Here is a 13913-nt window from a genome sequence, read left to right as displayed (position 1 = left end):
TCTTGTACATAACGGATTGTTGTTTTGGCCTCAAACCAAACTGTTCCCTCATCACTTCAGCTATCTTTGTGCTCCAATCAACTTGCGGTTCAACTATTGGCATTTGCCGAGGGGAAACCGTGCTCGCTACATTGGTCATCATCGCAAGTTGCTGAGCTACATGGTTCATCGGCTGTCTAGCCGATTGCATCTGATGTGTTTGCTGTACTATCCGATTGGGTGTTTGCTGAGTCATCGTCGGCTGTGTAGCTGATGGGTTAGCCGATTGTTGACCAGCAATATCCATGTACGGCACATTCACACACCATATCTGTCCAGTTGCTTGATTGTGGAATACCCAGTTGATTCCCTTCTGATGCGGAGATTGCGACAATAACACTTCTGAAGGAGACTGGGGTTGGAGCAGGATAGCAAGACGCTGCTGTGGCGTCATCGGCGGTGGCGCCGATGCATTAGCTTGTGCCATCTGTTGTGGACTCCATGCACCTTGTGCATTTGGCTGTGTTGCCAATGCATCCTGCTGTGTACCCATCGGCTGAACGGCCGATGGATCAGGCTGAGAGGCTATCGGCTGAGAAGCCGATGCATTAAACTGCATCTTGGAAGGCGTAGAAAAGAAATCCGGATGAATACCATACCCAGTAGCAGGATCCCATCCTTTAGGAAATACGGACGCAGATCCACCTTGCACAGTTGTAGCAATCGGCGGCGTGGTTGAGTAAATAGGATCTGTTGTACCCGCCGATGCTGCAGTAGTCATCTGAGGTGGAGTTTGATTGCTGCTTGTTCCTGCCTGGCTATTTTGAGCCGACAGGGCTGCTGCCATAGACACCTCCAAGGGAGTATATTGCATCTGATCTGGTTGTATATAGCAAGGACCCATGCACCCTGGTAACATGCCTTCAGCAAAAGTCTTGACCACTGCATTGTGCACCATGTTGCCCATGACTGTTGCACTCTTGATGAAGGCTTGTGCCACAGCCTGGCCAACTGCGTCTATCATCTTACTTTCATGTTGAGCCTCTGTCAATGGCTGGAAAGATGGAAGATTAAACTTCTTGATCACCTCACCAGATCCGTTAACGCTGTACGACTTGAGGCATTCACGTTTGAATTTCTCTACCAGCTCTTCATATTCCTTCTTTTGTTCTTCTTTGAGCTTATCTTCAGGAACAAGAATCTAGTTTTCTTCACTAACAGTAGATTTATCTGTGAGTTCCACCATGTTGAAGCTTTCGTGTCCCACCAGGCGTGCCAAAAGATGTGTTGATGCAAAAATCAACACACTGGAATCCGAGGGCAAGTGTTCGCCAAGCACGAAAAAATCAACCAAGCGTGCCAGTCAATTTGACCTGAAATTGACAAGGGAGAAAACAAAGTCAAATTCGAGAGCATATCAGCTGGGATTCCGAATATCTCTCAGATGGGCATATCGGCAAGCTTTGCCGATACTATTGACGATAAAAAGATATTAAATACAAGCGCGTAGTAAACAAGCGCATCGGTAGGATCAGCCGATACATTAGACGACAAAACCGGCTTTTGGACAGCCGATCGTGTGTGTATGGCAAGATCTAAGCTACGAATGTGTAACTTAGATGATGTCAGGCTAAAAGCAGATCTAAACCAGCTCTTGAGATAATAAAAATGTTACTCCAAAACCTAAAACCGATTTAGTATGTTTTTAGATGTGATAATGGCCAAAAAGCATAGAAAAACCTACAAATCTAACCGATATCGATTATTGGTGAATAAATCTAGATGAGACGACAGTGATGCTCCCGGAAGTCAAAGCCTAGATAAACTCGATAACTTTTGAATAGATTTGAACGAAGCCACTGCGATGCGCCCGGTATCTAAAGTTCAAATATACTCGGTTAAACAAAACTCACCGGCAAATCAAGTAGCTCGAATGTGAGGCGTCCTTGATCAACTTAAAAGAACTCGTCGAAAAAAGAAGAGAAAAGGCGAAGTCGCCGAAAAAAGTGCAAAGGAATTGTAAATTTTGTTGTATTGGATGTGTATCAAGTTTCTCCGGTCCCTTACAACTGATATATATAGCCTAGCGCTATCAAGTTCTAGCCGATTACGGCAAACATTACTTGACCCTAAAGAAAAGACTATCTAAAAGATAAACTATTTAAAATATTACAACCGAATCATCAAGATTTTCGTAGGGTCTGGATCCTCTTCTCCTTCCTTGACTTCATCGGCAACTCTTCATCGGCCGAGTACCAGAGTTGGAATCCGTCCGATGGACCAGGAGAATATTCTGCGAAGATGGCCGATCCCAACTCTGTGCATTTTTTGGTTTTTTTCGAATCCGCCATCTTTCCTTCACCGAAATCACCTTCCTTGACACGTATCGAAAAACGGTGTCAACAATGCATAATTACGATGAGGTCCCTGCGAGGAGTTGAGACTTTAGAGACCCAGGAGGACTTCCCAGACACCCAGAAAGTCCAGAAAGACGCAATGGATGACCAGAAAACTCCGGAGACCCAAGACAACTACGAAGAACCACCAGGTTCACGCCCATCCACGAATTCATCACTTATTAGGCATGCTTGCTAGAATTGCTAGTGCCTTACTTTATGATGAGATGAGATGAGATGAACTTGCATAGCCTATTTGTTTACTTGTATTCTTACCTTGATTGATTATTGAGATGCTTCGGCTACTATGTGTATGTGTATGTGTGGGATTCTTGTGATGTTAGTCTGGGCATGAGTGGAGATCCACATGAGGAGTTGGTGGCTAGGACTTTGGCAGAGGCGAGAAAACTTGCCCGATCCTCGGATCAGGGTGCTGGGATCATGTGTTGGGCACATCCTGTCTTTTGTGATACCCAGTTGAGTTATCTGTCTCAAGTTGACTAATTACTAATAACCACCTCTCTCCTACTCTCCTACCTCAGGACATCCAGTCATTCTGAATTCTGATGTCAATGCTCCTCGAACGTGTACAATCCCATCCCACAATTTCCACTGCCATATGCCTTCTTTATTCGTTTCCTTCATCTTGTCTCCATCCAGTCAAGCATGTCAAATACTGTCAGAGACTGCAAGCTGCAAAGAAAGAACACAAGGTAGTACTAGCGCAAGTATCAATTGACATTGAAAAAAGGGTCTTAAAAGGGCTAGTTTATCAGCTATTTTTTCTATAAGGATTATCAGCTTGTTATAATGGGATTTCCAGGATGGCAGGATCCATGTAGTTTGTTTCAAGAATAATGAAAATCATTTAGGATTTTTAAGACAAGCACTATGTAATGTTTTAAGGCCAGGATTTCGTCTAGATAAGATAACCTAAGCTTATTTCGTTTTGTTTTTACTTTCAGTTATTCACTGGTATTTCACATTTCACCAGAATGCAGGATTCTGTCCTGAGAGGCTTGTGAAACCTTCTAAAAAATCTAAAAAAAAATGTATAGCAGATAGTAAAACTTCAAGCTACACAGTTAAGGGGATAAAGAACAAAAAATATGATAAAATGTACAATGTAGAATTGTGGATTCCAAAGTGATGATGACTGAAAGATAGGTGCTCCATCATATTCTAACCCAACAAAATAATCAGAAAAGTAATGTAGAATTGCCCATGACATGTCTATCATTTCAATCATATTAAGAATCACAACATTCACATCATATCACATCTCCTAAGTGCAAAAACTTCACAGATCTAAGAACTATAATAAGCAATCCTAGCTAGATTAGTATATTTTACTTTTACTTTTAGCAATACACATTAATAACTAATCTGAACTGATGCGTCAAAGAGGTGGATGCATCAAGTACCATGCCAAATCAGCTACATTTAAGTCATTCAGTGACGAGTAGTAACTCTGGTAACTGAAAACTGGTACGATCAGTTACAAATTAGAACAGTGTTGTCAAGAAACTTGACATTTTTAACAGGAAATATATGGCTCGTAAAAAAGGAAATAAATTCAAATCACTTGGTTTACATCACATGCCTTTTCAACGAAGCCAAAAGAATTATCTATTTATGGTAGAAAAACTTTGAGGCATAGTAAAAATATGTCTTGTTCTAACGAGTAGACAAACTTCTACTTTGGTGAGATGGCAAAATGGGAAAAATATTAAAAGATCAGGTTTTCCTAAGCATAGTTTGGTATACTGCACAGAATACTTCATTACTTCATCAACATTCAGCACATTTTCCTAAGCATAGTTTGGTATACTGCACAGAATACTTCATTACTTCATCAACATTCAGCACAGCTGGGTTTTGAAACATTCTTATGTAGTTATGTTCAATTATTTTGAACATAAACTTTTTTATGAAATTTCAAAACATTAGATAATGGAAAGTATAGTACAGAATCTCCAGCTCTTAAAATCTTTGCCATTCATGATATTTCTGCTAGAGGTAAGGGCTCTCTATAACTTATAGTAACATTTTTTTTAAGCAGAACAATTGCTATCTAAGGAGTCCGAAAGGATGTATCATTATTCAAAACCCCTTCATCTACCTCATTTCAACTTTACTATGAAAACAAAGTGATAAAAGAATGTCAACAACAGCCTTACAGTTACATGTGGTGGATTTACAGCAAAATTTTCCAATCCATTCATCAACTTATCTTCCGGTCCTCCCATGAGACTATGTCTTTGAAGACCTTCATTTCATCATCTGAATATGAAGGTTTTCTCCCAGTAACCAACTTCATTATCTCTCTCGCATTCCTATCCTTTGAGATTGCCATGAGGCCTTTCAACAGTTGGACAATAGTAGCGGCACTGGGAAACCAATTCTTCTCCATGCTATCCTTGCACAACCTAAATGCCAAATCGAAGTCCCTTTTCTCACAGAGATAATGGATCATTGTCTGGTAAACCTTACTGTTTGGCTTGCTTCCTCTTCCGTGCATCGCACCAAACACCGTCTTGGCCATCTCATGCTCACCCATCATGAAGAAACCCTTGATAATTAGATTGTATGTGATCTCATCTGGTTTGATCCCTGTTGCATACATTTTCCTCACCAAATCATTTACCTGCCAGCCCCTTCTCCTGTTAATCAGGAATTGGATCCTCACATTGTAGCTAGCAAGTGTCGGATTGCAACCCCTCAACCTCATGAGATTCCACAAACCATCCCCAATCTCACGCTGGCCACACTGATAGAACGCAGCCATGAGCGTCGTGTATGTGATGACATCTGGTTGCACACCTGCCTCCTCCATCTTCTGCATTACCTGGTAAGCCGCATGCAACTTCCCCATATCGCACAACATCTTCACCACCGTGTTATACGAGATGTCATCCAGCTCAACGCCATACTTCTGTGATCCCTCCTCAAAAAGACTCAGGGCCTCATCATAGAGCCTTCCTCGTAGCAGGACCTTCATGGCCGCATTGAGCGACTTGGCTGTGCGTGGGCATCTGTACATCTCCATTTCCTGAAAAGTCCGCAGGGCGTGGCCCGGCATCCCGGCCCTCCCGTAGAGGCCGATGATCCTGACCACGAACCCTTCGCGCCTCCCCTGGGGCAGCGCCTTGTGCTGCTCGAGAATTTCCTCCACGAGGTCATTCCGTCGAGCAGCTGCCAGGCGCGCCACCGTGTCCTCGAACGCGAAGCGGTTCTCCACCAGCAGGCGGTTGTGCGCATTGGCCCTGAACAGCTCGTACAGCCGCTCCGGGTCCAGCTCGTGCTTGATCCTGAGCAGCACCGGCTGCTCCTCCTCCTTGGCGGCGGGGGAGCGGGAGGGGGAGGGCTGCCTGCGGCAGCGCTGACGGCTACCCTTGGAGGCAGAGACCGCGGCGCGGCAGGCAGCGATGGTGGGGAAGTCTGGTGGATGTGGGGAGTGCGCGTGCGCGGAGGAGAAGGGGTGGCGGCCAGTGGGCGGGCGGGAGAGCCCCGCGGCGATGACGGTGAGCGCGACGGCGTCGAACGCGGCGCACAGCTTGCGGATGGCGCCCAGAGAGAGCATCTGGTCTCGCTCGATCCCGAGGCGAGGAGCGGCGGGCGACGCGATTCTAGGGCGCGGAGGCGGAGGCGGCGGCGGCCATTGACGTGGCCCCTGGGGGCGGCGAGGTGAAGGAGAAGGGGAGGCAGGTGTGCGCGGGCGCGGCGGCGGCGGCGGCTGAGGTGCTGCGTGCGTGGAGCCGTGGAGGCGCAATGCGCCGTTCCGTCCAGCGGACTCGCGAGCGGTGGGCGCTTTCCGAGCCAGAAGGCTGGAAGAACTGGGCTGAACTATAGTGGGGGCCCAGGCACTGTGTGGGTCTCTAGCCCAGCTACAGTTTAAAAATGGTCTATCATCGGCCCATGTGAACTGCTTACTAAGTCCTAAATTACTAATCGTTATAGAAAAACCAAAATAACTAATAATTTAGAACGAAGAGAGTACATAACTTCCGACTTTATGCCACCGGTTTCTGTTCTTTTTTCTTAGCAGCAGGAGTATTGTCTTTTCATAGTTTTATTACATAAAGTGATAAAGACAACTAAAAATGCCTCGAAAAATAAATATTGTAGCAAGTTGTAGGTTTATATGAATTAGAATAACAATAAGCGTATAAGCTCAAGCTGTCCCACCCCCGCGTACTCACGAAAACTAAAAGATAAATTTATTTTACTGCCATTAAATTTTTGCGTGGTCTCTTATTTGTCACTGTCAATACACATATGGACTCTATATGTTATTCATACATTGTCAGAAAAAAAAAGGGAATGCAAAATTTTGCAACCGCAAATATAGAATCGCCTCAATCTAAAAGTGAGGATCGCTGCGAGCCTCTCTCTCTCTCTCTCTCTCTCCCTCTCTCTCTCCCTCTCTCTCTCCCCCTCTCTCTCTCTCTCCCTCTCTCTCTCGCAAATAAACCATATCCACACCCTTGATCTCACCTCTCAGCATGATGGCTGCTTGTTTTCCTCCAGATTATCCACGCCATTAGTCTAATCCCATTTTTGTAGGCCAGATAAGCAAGGATCCGATGCCACGTACGTAGAAAAGCCAAAAGAGAAGAAGAAAAACATAAATCAGGAGCGCAATCAAGTAGCTGGACAGAGCTGTTTGCCACAGATAAAAGCGCACTGCTTTGGCCTTTGTTGGATGCTAATCATGTAGTACATCATTACACGTATGGGATTAGGAGATAACTCTTCTATAATCAGACAATGAGAATGCAGGGGTTAAGCTGCATTCTTAAACAAAAGATCAGGGGTTAAGCTGAGGATGCCAGTCATGCTCCGAGGTTGCAAGCAGCTCTAACTGTTGTAGAACTGGAAACTGTCTTACAAGTTGCAACTAATCGCAACGTTCAATCATGTTGCAATGTTAGTTTTTTTTCTTTCCATTTTTTATTTTTGGAACTAAGGCTCTGTAAGCTTTTTTCTTTCTCCCGTTATCATCGCCACGCGGAGATCCTTAGTTGGACCGACCATGCTGGTTATCTAGTTCAGTAAGGCCCTGTTTGGATCTTTACACGTAAACCCCGTAAACGAAAAAAATTTATCACATCGAATGTTGGGATATATACATGGAGTACTAAATGAAGTTTATTTACAAAACTTTTTGCATGGATGGGCCTATTTAATCTATGGTTTGCAATAGTGATGCTACAGTAACCATCTGTTAATTATGGATTAATTATAGATTAATTAGCATCATTAGATTCGTCTCGCGATTTACAACCCATTTATGCAAAAAAAAAATTTGTAAATAGACTTCATTTAGTACTCCATGCATGTGTCCCAACACTTCAAATTAGCTAGATTCCAACACAAAATTTTTATATGTAAAGAACTAAACACGAAACATGGGTAAAAAGAGACAATCATGTTATTAGGCGCTGCTGATTGATTTTCGATGTGACAAGCAGGCCATCTGCTCGATGTGACAGAGTTCTATAACGGTTCCTTGACCAGTCACTAAAGTTCGTACGAATTGCATAAGAAGAGTAAAGATCCTCACACAAGCACGTTTCCAGTCAGACGTGAGCTCTGACGACGCCGGACGATCGGCTCCATTCCACATATCACAAGTTCATAATGCCTTTGCATTTAATCTAAAAAAATCCTTTGCATTTGAGTCCTGAATCCACACGATCTCAGCAATCTTGTTGCATTGTGCATGAGTATGCGTGTACCTGTCGGTCTGTGCAGCGTTCACTGACCGCAGGTGCTCAAGCAAACATCCCACAGTTCTATGCAGAGTCGGTAATTCAGCTGCCGCCGCTGTTCATTAGTTCATGGCAACAGTGCACAAATCCCCTGGTTCTAGGCGACACAGAGTTCAGTTCGCTGATTCAGAATTCAGATGCTCCTGTTCATGGCAGCTGTGCTTGTTTACATGCTGATCCGGAATTCAGATGCTTCTGTTCATAGCAGCTGTGCTTGTTTGACATGAGGCCTGGCGAGCCACCTGAAAGCACCCATTGGACCATCCCATGGGGCATGGAGCGCGATGCCAGATGCGTTGCACGTGCACATGGTGCCAAAACTGCTGGCCCGTCGCTTTGCCATGGGATGAGACCACCGAGATTGAGAAGAGAAGATGAACCTCACCACTCCTGTCAGACTGTCACAGCACAAGACCTCTGTTCAGTGTTTCGGTACGGCCACCACTTGCTGCTAGAGCCCAAGGAGTGGTGCTGTCAGCTCAGCTGCAACTTGATCTGTACGAAGATCCTTCGAACAGGGAAAAGAAATAGTCCCACCCAAAGAAATATTATTATCTTCTCTTTTTTCGAACTTAAAGGCAGGAACTTAAATACTATTATCTTTGACATGTCCGACTTGGCATGACATGGTTTTTGTTTTTGACTTGATTTAATCTGCTAAAAATAGATGTTGATGTTAGTGGATGCTGAATTTGTGCTTTTAACTACTCTGGTGCATGGTATAGTACTAATCTGGAAAAGTACCATGATTTTCTTTTGCTGTTAAAAAGGGGCACCATTTTGATGAAGTAGTGCAGATAATGACGCATGTAAAGATGGTTAAAGGTAAAACCGTCGGACGGTTAAAGAGCAACCGCTTCCATAAAAGATGGGGAAAAGTGAGCGGGGAAGGCGACAGCTCTGCAACTCGGCGCTCAAAATTAGTAGGAGCCTATCGCCTGCAACTGCAACAAATCGCCTCCAGCTTCTCTGCCGCCGTTCCCTTCGCCTCCCTCCTCTCGGCCAACCGCCCTTCTCTCCCCCTCTTCGGCTCTTCCACCGCCTCGCAAAAACCAGCTCCCCATAAATATCAAGGAACTGAGAGAGAGAGAGAGAGAGAGAGAGAGAGAGAGAGAGAGGTGAATCCAATTCAGTCGTCTTGGAACAGATTCTTCTTCGTGGAGCAAGAATCTGATTTGCACTGCTGCTTGCGAGGTTTTTGCCGCCATAGTTGATATGTTCTTGTTCCAGTGAGAGAGAATTACGAGAGGAAAAGGAACAAAAAGAAAAAAGAGCGAGGAAAAACGCAGATTTTTGTCCATAGTCGGAGGCTCGATTGTTCTTATCCCCACGGGCGCAGGATTTGACCAACTTGTCGTCTCTGCCGCAGCCCATTCGCACATCCTTCCGGCGCCCACAGAAAGGCCGCTTTGTCTTCTGAAGGAGGCGGCGTATCGTTGCTGCCGACCGCCCCGGCCGCTTCAGGTGCCTATTTGAATGCCTTGCTGCGTTTAATTTCGCGATGTTTTGATGAGTTCTTTCGGTAAAGGCGGCTCCTTGCTCATCAAAGCGGAGGCTTTATGGCTTCTTGTTTATAGTTTATGAAGTTTGAGGCTTGGTTGGTAGTTTGCAAAATTCAGCTGGGGATTACCTGCAGACTGTAGGTTGTGTCAGAATATTATGCCTGTGGGTCATTTTGCCAGAATTCAAGGCATGTCCTGTGATTTCTGCATAGTGGTTATTCGGCTGCTTGAGTCTATCCATCTCATCAAACTGTCCTTGCAGTGTTGTGCTTGGATTCAGTTGCTTGCGTCAAGTTCAGCTCGTTTGGTTGTCATTTGTTTGCACATAGGACTATGAATTCTTCTGTAGGCATAAAAGAACATCTACATGGGATCTTTAGTGTGTTTCTGTGTATTCTGTAATGTGGTGAGTATGAATTCCACACCTTCTTGTAATCTCCGGGGTTAAACAGTGATTTCCTCTTTCATTGTGTCTTTACTGTTGTTGTAGAGTATCTTTGTGCAAAGGTTGCCCCATTTCCTCAGTCGTATCTGCACCTGTCGGAATCCTGAGTTCATATGTCTATGTTAAATGAGTGCTAGGATATTCAGTTAAGTCTGTTCTTGTTTCCAGCTATGCAATCATGTTCCATGTCTAGCAATCTGCTTTTCCTTTGCACAGCTGATAAGAAATATTGCTCCTGTTTGATTAACAAGACGGTTCAGTGTTTCAACTAAAATAATAGATTTTCTACTTTGCTTTACAAGTTTCAGTCTGAATTAGAATTACCACAAGCATGGCCGGGACCGACAACCGCAGAGCATTGATGGAGGATTGGATGCTTCCTTCACCCAGCCCAAGAACACTGATGTCAAGCTTCTTGAACGAAGAATTCAGCTCTGGTCCATTCTCCAGCATCTTTGGTGACAATAGCAGTAACAAACCACAGGATGGAATTGATAAGAGCAAAACTTTTGCGGATCCGAGCGTTGAAGAAACTGTACAAGATACAAAAGCCCCTCTGCAGCTTGAATCAAACCTTTTTAGCACAAATCAGAAATCAACCTCACATGGAGGTCTTGCAGAGAGGATGGCTGCCAGGGCCGGTTTTGGAGTCCTGAAAATTGACACATCTCGTGTCAGTTCTTCTGCGCCAATTCGGTCTCCTGTGACAATACCACCAGGTGTGAGTCCAAGGGAGCTTCTGGAGTCACCAGTTTTTCTACCCAATGCCATTGTAAGTATCTATGTAATACGTATCGAGATGATTGACGCTCTTGATGAAGTCAGATACAAAGTGCAACTTCTTGGACTATTTCCCTTTTGTTTAGATCAAAGCATCTTTTGACTATCTTCTAACCACCAGGACATTTATTTCTTTTACGACTTCTGAAATTATTAATGCACAAGTAAAATTTTAAAGACATGGATAAAATAGAGAAGATGGTTCCCTCTTTCCTAGTTTCCTTATACTTTTTGTGATGTGAACCTGTAATTGTTTATGATCTCTGTAGGCACAACCTTCTCCTACGACCGGCAAATTGCCTTTTCTGATGCCTAATAACTTTAAATCAATGATATCCTCGGTACCGAAGAAGGCTGAAGATCAATCGCAAGATGATTGTGCATTTTCCTTCCAGACTATTTTGAGGTCTAAGCCCCCAAGTTTTTCAACTGTGGACAAGGTATGTTTGCTGAAATGTTATTGCCCCCATCACCTCCACCCTGCTACTTCCCTTCCTTACTACTGCATTTTCTTTGTCTTGTAAATTTGACATGTACAAACACATCTCCTTGTTTGTAAGGCACTGGCCTGACAAAGTTTGCACTTTCCAGGGTTTAAGTGCATTTCACCAAAACCAGTCCCTAAATGATAGTCAGCAGGAATTAAGTCTCCAGGCTAGCACAACTGCAACCAAGGATGAAAATGAGGAAAATCTTGTTAAACCTAGCACATGTGATTCCATGTTAGACAACGATCATCCATCCCCTGCCGATGAACAGGTAGAGAGTGAGCAAAACCAAAATGGAGAAGATTCTTCCGTATCAGTTATCACACCTGCTGAGGATGGATATAACTGGAGAAAATATGGACAAAAGCAAGTGAAGAATAGTGAGCACCCAAGGAGCTACTACAAATGCACTCACCCAAATTGCCCTGTCAAGAAAAAGGTGGAGCGTTCTCAAGAGGGTCATATAACGGAGATAGTCTACAAAGGTTCCCACAGTCACCCTTTGCCGCCTCCCAACCGCCGGCCAAGTGTCCAGTCATCACACGTCAATGATTTGCAAGCTGATGGCTCTGAGAACTTTCGTTCCAAACCTGGTCATAACACAGAAACGTCACGGGGAATGGCTCTAAATGACCACTTAGATGTGCACAGTGGAGGTCTTGAAAGAAATCTGTCTGGTTCTCTTACCACAACAGAGATTGCTGATACATGTGTTATGGAGTCCCAAGAAGCTGTAGATGTCTCATCAACAGTCTCATCCATTGAGAAAGATGACAGGGCAACCCATGGCACCATTCCCTTAACCTATGGTGGGGATGAAGATGAGACTGAATCTAAAAGAAGGTTGGGTTTTGTTACCAACTATATAATACGAGCATGCAATCCCGTTAAACCAATGCTCATGTGTTCCTTTGAACTTCTTTCAGGAAGATGGAGGTTTCTGCCACTACTAACACTACCACCAATGCCTTTGACATGGCAGCTATGGCATCAAGAGCTGTCCGGGAACCTCGGATTGTTGTGCAGACCACAAGTGAGGTTGACATCCTTGATGATGGTTACCGCTGGCGCAAGTATGGGCAGAAAGTTGTCAAAGGAAATCCAAACCCGAGGTCAGCTTTGTAGTGTCATTTCCATCTCTTCCTTAGTTTATTAGGAAACCAAATGGATTGGAAACCTTAACCTTTGACAGGAAAAAAATATGTAAAAAAATATAGAGATCTTAGCTTTTCAATAGTTCACCATTGACAAAGAAATATCCATCTATGTGTCTGCAGGAGCTACTATAAATGCACTTACGCAGGCTGCTCAGTGCGCAAGCATGTGGAGAGAGCCTCAAATGATCTCAAGTCTGTGATCACCACCTATGAGGGCAAGCACAACCATGAAGTTCCAGCTGCCAGAAACAGCAGTGGGCAACCGAACTCCAGTTCCGGTGCTGCGCCACAGGGTAGCAACCTTCACCGGAGGCCAGAACAGGCACAACCCAGCATCCCACAGTTGAGCGCTGCTGGTGCCTACGGCTCACTTTGTCTCCCACCGCAACTCAGCGCAACTTCAGGCGGTTTCTCCTTCGGAATGCTCCCTCCTGGCATGGCAGTACCAGTACCATCTCTGAGAACTTTCATGCCAGCATCAGTACCTGGCCATCCTCCAAAAATGCAGGGTTGTGCAGGGCTTGTCCTGCCAAGAGGTGAGGTGAAGGTGAACCCAGATGAGCAGTCCCAATTGCAGGTGGGAAACGGGAATGCTATGGCAGCTTACCAGCAGTTCATGGGCAGATTGCCTTAGGGCCCTCAGATGTAAATAACAAAGGTGGTGAGATAGGTGTGTTTCTTCTTGTGTACATAGACGATTTGAATGTTCTGTGGTTCCTTCTATTGTAGTTCCTTCGTTTGCTTTCGGCCTTGTTTTGTTGAATATTTGCTTTCAGCCTTTAGTGCAGATGATTGTAGTATTAAGCAGAAAGAGGAAAAGGGGGGAAGGAGGCAACATCTGAATTTGGTGAGCAAACCTTGGTTTTGCTGTTATATTAATCGAATTATTCAGAAGGTCCACAATATTTGTTTTCTGGTAGTGTTGTAAGTTGTAACTGTCCAAAGATTTGAGGTCACCCCAGACTCTGGCCAGAGTTTTTCTGACTGGTTATTCTTTTTAGTTTTGAAGAAAATTTCTGTCATGTGATTTTCCCTTTCTTTTCTGAATCCTGAATTTGTTTGTCAGTTCAGAGTTCAGACTTCAGAGCTCAGATCTGGGTACATGGGCACCTCAGAATACATAGCATGCCATCTTAATTCTACTATTACATATGCCGCATTTCGTTATTTCCATTTCCCAGCAAACAGAAGAACGAAATTACCTTGAGCAGCTAATTCATCAAGCAACAAGTAAACAGTCAAAAGTAAACTATCATAATTCACCTTCGTCAAGACACTGTTAATCATCAACAGAAGAACGAAATTACCTTGAGCTGCTAATTGGAGTTTCTACTCGCAAGCAAGCAACAAAGCCAAAAGCCGCTTCAGCATCGATCCCGCCGCTTCCATCAA

General features: G+C 44.3%; 2 protein-coding genes across 6 annotated transcripts; one reads left to right on the top strand and one right to left on the bottom strand.

Annotated features, from left to right (window-relative positions):
- Positions 1-2190: 2190 nt before the first annotated feature.
- On the bottom strand, positions 2191-6095 carry LOC120713698 (pentatricopeptide repeat-containing protein At1g80150, mitochondrial-like). 2 transcript variants are annotated; one of them, XM_039999648.1, is made up of 2 exons: positions 4551-6095; positions 2191-3061 (listed from the first exon to the last, which is right to left on the bottom strand). In XM_039999648.1, exon 1 carries the CDS (start codon positions 5956-5958, stop codon positions 4600-4602), a length of 1359 nt encoding a protein of 452 aa, XP_039855582.1. In that variant the 5' UTR covers positions 5959-6095; the 3' UTR covers positions 2191-3061; positions 4551-4599. The 2 variants fall into 2 exon arrangements, with proteins under 2 accessions (XP_039855582.1, XP_039855583.1); XM_039999649.1 differs by having other exon boundaries at positions 2191-3068; positions 4556-6095.
- Positions 6096-9000: 2905 nt separating this feature from the next.
- Positions 9001-13548, top strand: LOC120713697 (probable WRKY transcription factor 2). Of its 4 annotated transcripts, none has more exons than XM_039999646.1 (7): positions 9096-9343; positions 9519-9613; positions 10399-10868; positions 11146-11316; positions 11468-12207; positions 12291-12476; positions 12642-13548. In XM_039999646.1, exons 3-7 carry the CDS (start codon positions 10428-10430, stop codon positions 13153-13155), a joined length of 2052 nt encoding a protein of 683 aa, XP_039855580.1. In that variant the 5' UTR covers positions 9096-9343; positions 9519-9613; positions 10399-10427; the 3' UTR covers positions 13156-13548. The 4 variants fall into 4 exon arrangements, with proteins under 4 accessions (XP_039855579.1, XP_039855578.1, XP_039855580.1 ...); XM_039999647.1 differs by having other exon boundaries at positions 9136-9343; positions 10405-10868; positions 12642-13155; XM_039999645.1 differs by having other exon boundaries at positions 9001-9613; positions 10405-10868.
- Positions 13549-13913: the final 365 nt, after the last annotated feature.

Source organism: Panicum virgatum, chromosome 6K, assembly GCF_016808335.1.
Source record: "Panicum virgatum strain AP13 chromosome 6K, P.virgatum_v5, whole genome shotgun sequence".
Classification (NCBI taxonomy): Eukaryota; Viridiplantae; Streptophyta; class Magnoliopsida; order Poales; family Poaceae; genus Panicum; species Panicum virgatum.
The sequence above is the reverse complement of the archived record's forward strand: the minus strand, read 5'-3'. Positions and strand labels throughout refer to the sequence as shown.